Below are 13,503 nucleotides of genomic sequence, written 5' to 3'. Positions count from 1 at the left end.
GTACTGCACACATTCTACGCAAAACACTTTCAATACAGTAACCATAAGAGCATCACAGCAAACCACAGCACATACCCAAGGCGCATAGAGCTGCGCTCCGTAGTGAAGTGAAAGCACGTTATAAAAATAAAACTACTGAACAATAATAATAATAATAATAATAATAATTATTATTATTATTATTATTATTATTATTATTATTATTATTACAATGTTTAATGTATTCCTTTGGATGTCTATATTTCTTTGTTGTTTTGTTTGAATTATGCAAATGGAAGCTTTTTTTCTAATACATCTAAGATTTAAGATCTTAAACATCAAAGAAATTTCTTATTGCAGGAGGACCCAGATATTCCTTTCACCAAAGATGATTACCGTCGGAGAAGGCCACATTCAAACTTCAAGGATCACATCAGCGCTGAGAAAACAGTCATAAAACTTGGCAAAGGGGTAAAGTGCTTGACTGTTAAATTGTTTTGTTTTTTTTTCCTTTTTTGTTCATATTTTGTCTTGAATTGGAATTTGGCTTAGTTAGATTAGTGAGAATTAGGTTTGTTAATCCCTTATATTTCAGTATTATATCTTTAATGATAGAGGATCGTTTGTGTCATAATATTTGTCATTGTTGTCAACTCTGTCGATCGCTTCTATGACACCTTAGTGACACATTATTAAAGCGCCAGGTTAAATGCATACATCCTACTATATCACTGTCCTCTCATTTTTAATCAATTCTGGATTTATGGAAAACAAAAGCAACTTGAGCAAGAATTTTACTCTGATTGTAACTAAATGGTGTAATACATTTCATTCAGTGTCACTTTTCTTAACTTTGCTTCCTAAATAAGACAGCTTTTTGGGATTTTTTCTTTTTTTTTTTTTGACTACATATTGTGCTCCTGTATTTTAGGGATGTGAATATAGAAAATTGCAAAAGTTACATCTTTTCTAGATACTATTCATATTTATTCTAAAGTACCATTCTACTTGTAGGATTGTGTTTGCTTTCTCTGTCTGTCTGTCTGTCTCTCTCTCTTTCTCACACACACACATATTGAGTATGTACACATGTGCTTGAGTGTGTGTATGTAAGAAATCAGCTTTTTTTTAACCTTGACAGAGTTGGCTCCACTCGCTTTTAAATACTCAACACTTGCTGTATATCACAGCAGCTTCTCTATGGTTCCATCATCATTTGAAGAATCAAGACAAAACTAGATATCTTTCCTAAAAGAAGTATAAAAGATTTCTTTGGGGATTGAAGCCAAAAATAGCCAGTCACTTATTAAATATGGTACCTGTGAATAGTAGAGCTGAATAGTCAAAATAAATTGCTTTTGTTTTTAAAAAAATTTATTTTTTTCTTTTTCATTGAATCATAAAAAATATTAAAATAATAAAAGATTTTAAAGATAGATAGAAAACTAGGGGTTTGCAAAATTGATAAAGTGGACGCTAGCATTTGGTATGTGTTTTTGAGTTCTTAAAGAATGAAGTGAAGGGACTGCCTTACAGGCTAGACTTATGATAATAAGGGAGTGGGTTTATATTCTTGGACTGAGTGACATATTTTGTCCTTAGGCAAGACACTTCATTTGATATTACATCAGTCCATTCTGCAAATTATAAGTATCAAATCTTTCAAGACCAAGGTGCTGACATTAATTATTGAATCAACTGAACACTGTATAATGAAGATGGATGGCTGAAATGTTCATTCAACTTAATTGTGGTCTAAACTCTGAATTTAAAGTTATTTTTAACCAATAATTGTGAGACATTTCGTCTGGAATCTGCTGAACGTCAAATATAATGTATTATGATCTTTAAAACATTTTCAGACCAAGAAGAAATTGAACACATGTGTTCTTGCAGTTGGTGCAACATATGGAGGCAAAGAAGACATTTTTCATTATTGGTTCAAGGTGAGTTTCATTATGCTACAGCTTTACTTTGTTACAATGCTATTTCAAGTTATTTGCCATTTCTCTGCAATGTGTTACTTTTTGTAAATTTCTCTGTCTCAATCTGGCTGGGAAAATTTTGCCCACATCAAGCTATTATTCATTTTTGTCTACATTGCAAAACTTTGGCCTAATCTAGACTAAATTTCAGATGAATTGTTTCCTCATTGATTTACTTTTTAAAAATTCTAGCCAGACTGAAACCACCACATTCCACCTACAATAACCCTAACCCTACAATAGTAAATGCAGAAACCTTCTATATTTACTTTCCCTGTAGCTATCACACTACAAACGTCCCTATTTCTCAATAAAACTACCAAAGTTCAAGTTTTTAAATTTACTCTATACTCATCATCATCATCGTTTAACGTCCACTTTCCATGCTAGCATGGGTTGGACGATTTGTCTGAGGACTGATGAATCAGATGGCTACACCAGGCTCCAATCTGATTTGGCAGAGTTTCTACAGCTGGATGCCCTTCCTAACGCCAACCACTCCGAGAGTATAGTAAATTACATTATTTCTCCTACACAAAATCTCCACATTACTCTGGTCATAAATACAGAATGCAATATCTCTTCTCACTAAAATTGCCAATTTAAATCCATTATAATCAGTTCTCTACCTTTTACACTTATCCACATCATGCTCTCACTAAAATTACTAGGCTTTGCCCATCAAAATTTATCCAGCACTTCTTATATTAAAAAGTCCAATATCACAGCTAAAGACACCACAATACACTCATTTAATCACCTTCCTACCCATAACATTAACCAACATCACTATTCCAGATAAAACTGTAATTGTATACCCATCAAAATATGGTCTGAGTGGTTTATAATATAAAAAATGACTTTGTATTATGCAAAATACGTGCATTAAAATCTACCCTCTACACTTAGCAGTACTATTGCCCCAGAAAATTTACTGCATTGCACAAATCAAAATCTACATTGTTCTCATTTATATTAAGTAACAATTCTTGTTTTGGTTAAAATTACCAAGAAACACTAATTAAAAAAAACCCATCTTTATTTCTATTTTTCTCACACCAAAACTATAACACAGCCTCTTATTATAGTTCAATTCCTATAGTATCCCAACCAAGCGGTATTTCGTCTGTCTTTATGTTCTGAGTTCAAATTCCGCTGAGGTCAACTTTGCCTTTCATCCTTCCAGGGGTCGATAAATTAAGCACCAGTTACATACTGGGGTCGATCTAATTGACTGGCCCCCTCCCACAAAATTTCAAGTCTTGTGCCTAGAGTAGAAAAAAGTATCCCAACCAAACTTATACAGAGAAATTTGTAGCAATATTAAAAAAAAACAAAAATTGATCCATTAGCCTCCTCCTGCTATTCTTTCTATACAAAAAATTTCACAACAAATGGTAACTATTTTTGCATAAAAAGGCTGGATGTTAACAATGGCTGCTTGAATCAGTTGCAGTTTAACAGGTCATCTTTATCATTTTCAATCTATGTTCCTTTGTATTAACATTGCTTGCAAATGTAAATATTCTGAATGCTTCTCTGAAATATTTCTACGACTGTTTCATTGCCAGAGTGCTTGGCACAATGAACCTGTGTTGAAATGCATTGGAAGTGGAAATAATATTGTGCCCACAATTCACATAAAAGATCTTGCTGCGTAAGTAAAACATCTCGTAATTATTGATCTATTTTCAATCATCAATTGCTACTCTTCATATATATATCCTTTTCTATCTTCTATTTGTCTCAGCCATTAGACTGCGACCATGCTGGGGCTCAGTGCTTTTTTTTTAAGCATGATGCTTATTCTGTTAGTCTCTTTTGATAAACCACTAAATTATGGGGATGTAAACACACCCACACCAGTTGTTAAGCAGTGATGGGGTACAACCACACACACACACACACACACACAATGGACTTCTTTCAGTTTCTGTCTACCAAACGTACTTTAAGGCTTTTGTCAGCCAGAGGCTATAAAAGAAGACCAAAGTGTCATGCAGTGGGATTGAACCCAGAAGCAGGTGATCAGGAAGCAAACTTCTTACCACTCATCCATGCCTGCACCTATATATATGTGTGTGAACACACACACACACAAGCAGACAATTGTTATAAATGAACATTACCATCATACAAATGGTCCCCGTTGTTTCCAGTAAATATTATTTGTCTTGGAACCAGGTGAGGGTTGGCAACATGAAAGGCATCTGGTTGTAGGAAATAATCTGCCTTAACAAACTCCACCTGACCCATGCAAGTATGGGAAAGGGGGCATAAAAACGATGCTACTGACAATGATGATGATGATGTGTGTGTGAGTGGGTATGTGTATGCACATATGCAAGGCGGTGAGCTGGCAGAAACGTTAGCATGCCAGGCGAAACGCTTAGCGGTATCTCGTCTGCTGCTACGTTCTGAGTTCAAATTCCGCCGAGGTCAACTTTGCCTTTCATCCTTTCGGGGTCGATTAAATAAGTACCAGTTACGCACTGGGGTCGATGTAATCGACTTAATCCGTTTGTCTGTCCTTGTTTGTTCCCTCTGTGTGTAGCCCCTTGTGGGTAGTAAAGAAATAACACATACACATATGCATAGTACTCAGGTTGGTGTCCAAGGGTGCAATATGTCTATGCTGGTGAGGGTCCCCTGGTCTTTAAGGCATCCTTCTAGGAGAAGATTAACTTGCATATAAAACCCTCTGCTCTACTGAGCTGGATATTTTGCACTTTGCTTGTCTCTCGGCTTCTTCATATTTGCTAGTGAGTGTCATTATGGTGTTGTGCAAACCACACATGACTTAAAATTCTTGCACAGACATTGCTGGCACTTACCAGTCAGCAATGGTCATGCTTGACTAACGAGTAGACAGCTATCATCATGTAAATATATATATATATATATATATATATACATACATACACACACTAATATATACACATACACACACCTACATAAAAATATACATACACACATTATACGATATTGCATCACATCGCATTGATCACATCACATACATACGTGCATATTTGCCTGCCCACCCACAAGCCTGCCTTTCTATCTGGATCCCTAAGACCATTTGCTCACTTGTCTGCTTGTATATATGAATTTGTTAAATATCTCAGTTAGATAAGCTAAAATTGCCAGGATCTATGTACATTTCTTTACCATATACTTCATGACTGAAGATTTCCAATGTATCATATTTCCCCAGCAGAGCACTTTGATGGCTTTTTTTTTTCCCATTCTTAGACAGTTATTATTTCTTTGTGACTTCTTCATTCCTGTATCACTTCATGATCAATTTATATACCAACCACTTATGATAACAACAACTGTTATATATTGTGCAATTAAATGAGTAACTGTGTCTAGTTCAACAGCAGCTGATGCAGTGAACAATCACTGAATGATATGGGATGTCTCTATTACTATCCTATAAATTTCATTTGGTACACTTCTAGCTGCTTTGGAAAAGGCAGTCACAAAATCACATCTTCAATAACAGTTCAAACCAGAATTTTAGTGACATACCAATCTGAGTACTCAAAGTGCATATCTACTAGTTTGAGTTACCCTGACAAAAACTCCTTGTATTTTATATATGCTAAGAAATTTGCTTCTCTGCCACATTGTTCCAGGTTGAGTCCCACTACATGGCACCTTGGTCCAGTATCTTCTGCTATAGCCTGGGGCCAATCGAAGCTTTGTTTGTGGTTTTGGTAGACTGAAACTGTAAGAAACTCATCATGTATATGTAAATACCCATGTGTGTGTGTTTGTCCCCCATCACCACTTGACAACTGGTGTTGGTTTATTTATGTCCTTGTCACTTAGCTGTTTTTGGCAAAAGAGACTGATAGAATGAGTACCAGGCTTAAAAAATAAGTCCTGGGATAGATTTCTTTGACTAGATCCTTCAAGATTGTGCCCTAGCATGGCCACAGTCCAGTGACTGAAAAGAGGAAAAAATGAAAGATAAATATCGTATAAATTTCATTCTATGTTATCTTTCAAGTCCATTCATCCTACTTGTTTAACCCATTAGTGTTCAGATTATTTTATCAAACATAATGCTTTTTGATTCACATTGATTTGAATTAAGCATGCATTATCTCATAGCTTCAAGATCTTGATGGTGTAATTACTTAATGTAGAATAACATTGTAGTGCAGGTGTGAGAGCCTCGATCTGGTCAGTTTGAACATAAAACAGATTAAACATCTTGGCCGGATATGGCCGGTTTAAATACTAAAGGGTTAAATCACATAGACTTACAGTCATAGCACTCACTACCTGTTGAGTATTAGAACACTCTAGTGAGTAATATCATAACTTAGATGAACCCCAAAATTCTCTGTGCTGTTTAAGTTCACATTTATCTGTCTAACAGATGGTTGGCTTCATTTTTAGGGTTATACAGAATATTGCTGATGCCTCTCCTCAAGGAAAATACATAATTGCTAAAGATGACTCTATGAATACTCTTGAAGAAATTATTAAGGTAATAATAGACCATTTGTTATATTCTTGGATTTTTCAATGGCAGGTGTGGTATTTACAGGTTGTTAAGTGATATAAGCTATGAGAAAGCCCTTTTGGGAATTCATTTATTGGTTTGTTTATGGCCTTTGCAGTTCTTCTGAGAAGGCAAGATCAATGTGGTCAATGGCACATAGGGAAAGTGTTTTGCACCATAGATTGTGGCCAACCAATGACTTATGAGGGAAATTGGTAATGAGAATCTGAGTGAAAGCCCATCATGTGTGTGTGTGTGTGTGCGTGTGTGTGTGTCTATGCATGTGTGTGTGTGTGCATATGCACATGTGTGTGTGTGTGTGCATGTATGTAAATGTGTGTGTGTATATACACGTGTATGTGTGTGTGTGCATTCCTTCATGTTTGTCCTCTCTTCATTGATTATCAACCAGTGTTGGTTTGTTTATGTCCTCAGGTCTTAGTGTTTTAACAAAAAGGATTGATAGAATAAATAACAAACTTAAAAAAAAAAAAAGCACTGGCGTCAATTTACTTGACTCTAAACTCTTCGAGTTGGTCCCCTGTCATGGTTGCATTTTAAAGACTGAAACAAATAAAGGAATACAAAGAGTTTATGAAATTATAAGGGTAGTGGTGATAGGAGAAGGTGTCGTCAGTAGGAAGGAGGTGGAACGAGGTGGAACAAGGTGGAAGGAGGTGGAACGAGGTGGAAAAGGTGCACATGAATATTGAGAAAACCAATGACGGGGTTGAATAAGATGGAGGTAAATTTTAAGTAAGTGTAGAAAAGTTAGCAAAAGGGAGGACCTCTATTGAGTTGTTGTCTAGTAGGGGTGCTAGCATCAAAACACTAATCAATATAATGACTATACAAGGCAAACAGTTGCCAGAATTGTTAGCACACTGGGCAAAATTCTTAGCAGTATTTTGTCTGTCTTTACGTTCTGAGTTCAAATTCTGCTGAGGTTGACTTCACTTTTCATCCTTTCGGGGTTGATAAATTAAGTATCAGTTGACTGGGGTTGATGTAATCGACTTATCCTCTCCCCCGAAGTTTCTGGCCTGGTGTCAAAATTTGAAACCAATATAATGACTGTACAGCTCTTAGATGGAATCATGTGAATTGGGTGAATATTTTCTCTTCAGTTTGGCTTTCGAAGAGGTTTCATAACTGGGCCAATCCTGATCCACATTACTATACCACTAACTTGTGTAGAAAAAAATCCTTCTTCTGCTTCCTGTCTTTGAATGGAGCCCATGTCTTATACTACTAATCTGTTATACTGCTAACCAGTTTCTCAACCATAGTGGATACAAAACCTTGCTGTATTTCAGTTGCTTACCTCCTGTCACCATCACCTTGAAGAAGGACTCTTTTTGAAAAGTTGCATATTCCACTCTCTGCAGGAAATTTGTTGTACTCTTTCTGGCACTTCTTTTGTATCTATCTGTCTGTCTGCTTCTGTGTATAGTGCGTGTGTGTATTATATATTACCATATTCTAATCTATGAGAAACATACTCATGCATGGTCTTTTTTTGGTATGCTGATTGTTTCACTTCCTGGTCTTCTTTTGTATGGGAGGTTATCAGAAAGAGAGCGCTTCACACATAGGATATTGTTTTCTTCACTTTTCATCTCTTAAGTTAATGTATTTATTTATGCTGCTGTTATAAGTGCTGTCTATGATAGACTTTGTGACACTCAAAGGCTGTCTGCACTGATTTCGAGCCTCTGCCTTCTACATCTCTCCTTGGGTAGACCCTGTCGGTATCACTATTTCTGTGGAAGTTTCCACTCAATGTTAGAATCTTGCAGGTTTTAATGTCTATAGAGCGGACTTCTTCTACAAACCAATCAAGTATCCAAAATGTTGGAATCAACACTGGTGCTGAAAATATATTGTAGGGTACTGTCTTGTTGTTAGAGGAGAGTTCAGACTGCCATATTTCTCTAAGTCTGGTGAAATATTCATGGGTCACTCCATCTTTATTCACAGTACCTTCATGTGCATGTGTGTGTTTCTCTTCTGTATTTAATCATTTAAATTCTTCCACTGAAGAAGCTCCATCATTGGAACGTAGATAACAAAAGCAATGCCACGTTTTAAACCTGGGAAAAGTCTTGCAGAGTTTTACTGTTCCACTTACAAGTTGTATTTGTAATGTGCGAGTCAGTTGGCTTGATATCTTTTTCTAAAAATCTAAACTTATCCAGACTGACAGGCATTTACTTACAAGATCAAGTGCTCCAGTTATTATTGGTATAAATATAAATTTGTAATCTGGATACAGAAGTTGATGTATGTATGTGTGTGTATGTATGTTTCTTTCTGTCTATTTTCCTATCCATCTATCTATATATATATATATATGCATGTGTTTGCGTGTGCATAGATATATGTGTGTGTGTGTGTGTGTGTAGCAATGTACAAAGAAGACATGGGCTCTGCCAGCTACATTGCAGGCAACCTTACAATAAAGGCAATAATTTTAGGTAAGAACAGATACATTTTAGGAGGGATTTGTTAGTTCTGTTGCAGAAAACTTCACTAATGCCAAGCACTTCATAAAAGTTCATCCAGTGCACACTGTAAATTGTTTGGTCATTGAAAAAAAAAAGCCCCCAAGACAAAAAAAATCACAGAGGTATAGAAACAGTAATGTTGTTCAGTTTTCTGTTACTCTATGAAGAAGAAGCACAATGCATATTGTGATAATGTGAGGCCCATCCATGGAAAAAATTATTGTAATATGACATTGAACAAATGCGGTGAGCTGGCAGAAATGTTAGCATGGTGGGCGAAATGCTTAGCACTGTTTTGTCTGTCTTTACATTCGGAGTTCAAATTCCGCTGAGGTCGACTTTGCTTTTCATCCTTTTAGGGTCGATAAATTAAGCACCAGTTGCATACTGGGGTCGATCTAATCGACTGCCCCACCTCCCCAAAAATTTCAGGTTTGTGCCTAGAGTAGAAAAGAATATGACATTGAATATGATGATGATGATGATGAAAATGCTAGTTATATATGAATGTGTGGTGGCCACATACTGTTTCATTTTAGGATTCATGTTCTAAACTTTTTCTATTTCAGAGTATCAGCAAGGCACTAACAACTGGCAAAATACAAAAGATTCCCCCAGAAGATTTTCTTTCAGAGAACACACTCACGGTAAGTCTTTGTTTTTTTATATATCACACACTACAAGCAAAGCAGATTATTCTTATGACCAGGTCAATAACCGAGTTGCTTTGTGTAACTTCATGACAGAATGTCCCTCTGAATTCATGATAGAGTTTTTCTGATATCTAAAGATACATTTTCAGGAAACTCTTGATGAAGCTACTTGTATGAAATGTTTTCTTTATCCTAATGACAGGGTCTATCTGTGACCTTATGACAGAACATTTCAGTAATCTATTGAGAGTTCTCTGTTATCTGTTGATGGAATAGAGCCTTCCCCTAATCTTTATCGAGGAATAACTTGCATTTCAATAAAAAAATATATTTGGTCAGTTTCAATGGTAAACTGATCAAACAAAAATTGGTGTATAACAAGTATAATAGTAAGAAGAATGATGGCGAGTGATAATGAAATGATAACAAGGACCGTATTGCTACAGAATACATTACAAATTGATTTCAAATTTTAGCACAAGGCCTGCAATTTGGGAGAAGATGTTAAGTTGATTACATCAACCCATGCTCAACTGGTAATTATTTTATCAACCTCAAATGATGAAAGGCAAAGATAACCTCGGCAGAATTTTGTTCTTGTAGTAGACATTACATATTGTTATTGAAAACATCATACATTTTGTAGAAGACATTACATATTCCCATGACAAATTCCATATTTTCATGGAACACATTACATATTTGTTGTAGAACATATTGCCTATTGTTATAGAGTATATTACACAACTGTTATAGAATACATTACTGTTGCTAGAGAACACATTACATTTGCTATGCAATATTACATATTGTTGTAAAACATTTTACATACTCTGATAAGAGTGTGTTGCATATAGTTATAGAAAGTATTACATAATGCTGTAGAATACATTTCATATTGTTACAGGACACACTACATCAGGTAGAACACGTTAAATTATTTTCTGTGCCATTATGTGGCTTAAATGCATAAAGAAGGGAAGCACTGTGAGCCTTTCCATGGGTCAATGGAACTGATGGGATGATTGGAGAAAGCTTCTAATCCTTTGAGTGGAGACCTAGTCTTGATACTTGCCTCAGAGTGGACTCCTCTAAGATGCATGGGTGAGGTGTTGCTGTTAAATGGACAACAGATTACATTTGCCACTCAAGGACAGTCTCTCTGGCCGGCTGCCACACAGTCATTGTTCACCAAATTCCTTTCACAAGCCTTTGGTCTATGAGGGCTATGACAATATTTGTTCAAGGTATTAACTAGAGGGTTTGAACCTGAGCTCCTGTGGGTGTGAAGTTAAATTCTTAAACCACTGATCCAATGATAGTATGTAAGTGTTGTTATTGAATACATTACATATTGAGACAATAAAAGGGTAAAGACCTCCTTTTAAATTTTATCTATTCATTTTTTTTAATTCCTTGTTTAGCAAGCAGAATTCGATACGCTTCAAGTGAACATTCGGATGGAATCTATCATCATAAAAGACAGCATGAAGATAGAATGGATATGTGAGTCTGGCATAGTTGACAACATGTCTGAAATGGTGAAAGAATACAAAGAATCTCGGAAGCTGCTGGTATGTGATTCCTTCATTACCCATATTTCTTGTTGAGGTTAATGACTTAATATGTCTAACGTCTATAATTCCTTTTATATATATATATATATATATATAGTCTACAAGACACATGCACCCAATTATGGATCTTATTCAAGATAAAATTCACCATTTACCTTTTGAAACTTACTCCATTTCATCAAGTTCTATTTTTGAATAGGTTTTAGCCACAGTCTGGTTGATAATTTATTAAACATAAGCATATAACCACACTAACACACACATATGCACACAGGCATGCATGCACAATTCCTCTATCTCTTTCTCTGTCTGTCTGTTTCTCTCTCTCTCTCTCTCTCTTTCACACACATTTTTCTATCTCTTTGTCTCTCTTTCTTTGTCTCTCTCTTTCACACACATGCACACACACACACTTTTGTTATTCTTTCATTTAATACTTTCCAAAGGGCAGTGGTTGACAGAACCATTAGAGCAACTGACAAAATGCCTCATATCTTTTCTTTTGGTTCACTGTATTCTGAGTTCAAATCCCATTAGGGTCAGCTTTACCTTTCATTCTTTCAAGGTCAATAAAATAAAGCCTTACTCATGCATTAGAGTTAAGACTAATCACCTTAAGCCCCTATTCTATATTTCTTGCCAAATTTCACAATATTTGCATTTCTTGGTGTGATTCTTTTGTTCTTTTATTCTTTTACTTGTTTCACTTGTTTGACTGCTGCCATGCTGGAGCACCACCTTGAAGGGTTTTCGTCAGACAAATTGGTCCCAAGACTTATTTTTAAAGCCTAGTTTTTAGTCTATGGGTCTCTTTTGTCAAACCACTCAGTTATAGGGACATAAATACACCAACACCGGTTGTCAAGCAGTGATGAGAGGGGACAAACACAGACACAAAGACACACACACAGACGCGCACGCATGCACACACACACACACACACACACACACACATACATATATACATATATTCAATTGGCTTCTTTCAGTTTCCATTTACCAAATCCACTCACAAGGCTTTGGTCTGCTTGAGGTTATTAGTAGAAGATACCTGCCCAAAGTGTCACACAGGGGGACTGAAACCAAAACCATGTGGTTGGAAAGCAAGCTTCATACCACACAGCCACACCAGATAAAAAACAATTGTCTAAGTGTTCTTTAAACACATCTATATCTATGCCTTATAGATCTTTGAGAGTTTTGGTAAGGAATTAAAAGGTTTTGGGCCCTTGAACCCTATGCCCTTGCAGTACTGTGTCCTTACTCTGAATTGAGTGGATGGGATTACTATTATGTCTGACAGTCTTTCTGTCTGTCTGTCTGTCTATTTGTCTGTATGTATTAATGTATGTATGTATTTATGTACATACATACGTGTATGTATATATATGTATGTATGTATGTATGTATGTATATATACGGTGGCGGCTATAAAAACAACAAGAGACAAGATATTTTACACATATTTAAATATAACTAATATCTATCTTTTGTGAAAATTTCAAATGAATGGAATAAATATTTCGTAAGTTATGAGGAAATAAAGAAACAATCTTCCAAACTGCAACGGCCAAAATTAAAGGGTCACTTAGAAAAGCAATGAAAAATGGAACAAGAACAAATAAGAAATCCTTATTATTAATATTTTGTGAACATCCCTTTATTATCAATGACCTCCTGACATCTGTTACCACCGGACTGAATTAATTGCTTGCAAAATGATGGAGTAATATTGTTCTGTTTATAGTTCTATATTTAAGAGATGAGGAATTATTTACATTATTTACATTTGATGGATATTTGTCCTCATCTTGTTTGTTGTTAACACAACGTTTCAGCTGATATACCCTCCAGCCTTCGTCAGGTGTCTTGGGGAAATTTCGAACCTGGGTTCTCATTCCTAACGATGTTATTATTATTATATTATTATTATTATTACTATTACTAATCAGGTTGCTGCCGTGAATCGAACTCGGAATCTTGCAGTTAGTAGCCTGCGCTCTTAACCACTACGCCATATGCCCGTGGGCAATTATGGAGTGAATTTTAGGGCTTATAAATCTATTATTTTTCTATCCTTCCTCAATACCGGTTCCCATATGCTATTCATATCTGCACTCGGTCTGCTTAGGAGGTTGTTGTGTCCTAGCATATGTGCTGCTTCTTTTAGTTTTCGTATTTTCCAGTGTTGTTCCCTGTCTATTATTTTAACTTCATCCCACAGGGGGAGGTGGTCTCCATTTTGCCATACATGATCAGCTATACCCGATTTATCAATATCTC

At 35.9% G+C, this 13,503-nt stretch overlaps 1 protein-coding gene across 1 annotated transcript in view; it reads left to right on the top strand.

Annotated features, from left to right (window-relative positions):
• LOC106877034 (adenylate kinase 7) overlaps window positions 1–13,503 on the top strand; it is a 68,994-nt gene that overhangs the window by 27,277 nt on the left and 28,214 nt on the right. Inside the window, exons 5-10 of the mRNA XM_014925820.2 lie at window positions 340–450; window positions 1,842–1,925; window positions 3,536–3,621; window positions 6,378–6,468; window positions 9,560–9,637; window positions 11,068–11,217. Of these exons, the coding sequence (XP_014781306.1) occupies window positions 340–450; window positions 1,842–1,925; window positions 3,536–3,621; window positions 6,378–6,468; window positions 9,560–9,637; window positions 11,068–11,217 (600 nt within the window). The remainder of the gene's footprint in view (window positions 1–339; window positions 451–1,841; window positions 1,926–3,535; window positions 3,622–6,377; window positions 6,469–9,559; window positions 9,638–11,067; window positions 11,218–13,503) is intronic.

This window comes from Octopus bimaculoides, chromosome 16, assembly GCF_001194135.2.
Source record: "Octopus bimaculoides isolate UCB-OBI-ISO-001 chromosome 16, ASM119413v2, whole genome shotgun sequence".
NCBI classification, from domain to species: Eukaryota; Metazoa; Mollusca; class Cephalopoda; order Octopoda; family Octopodidae; genus Octopus; species Octopus bimaculoides.
The sequence above is the reverse complement of the archived record's forward strand: the minus strand, read 5'-3'. Positions and strand labels throughout refer to the sequence as shown.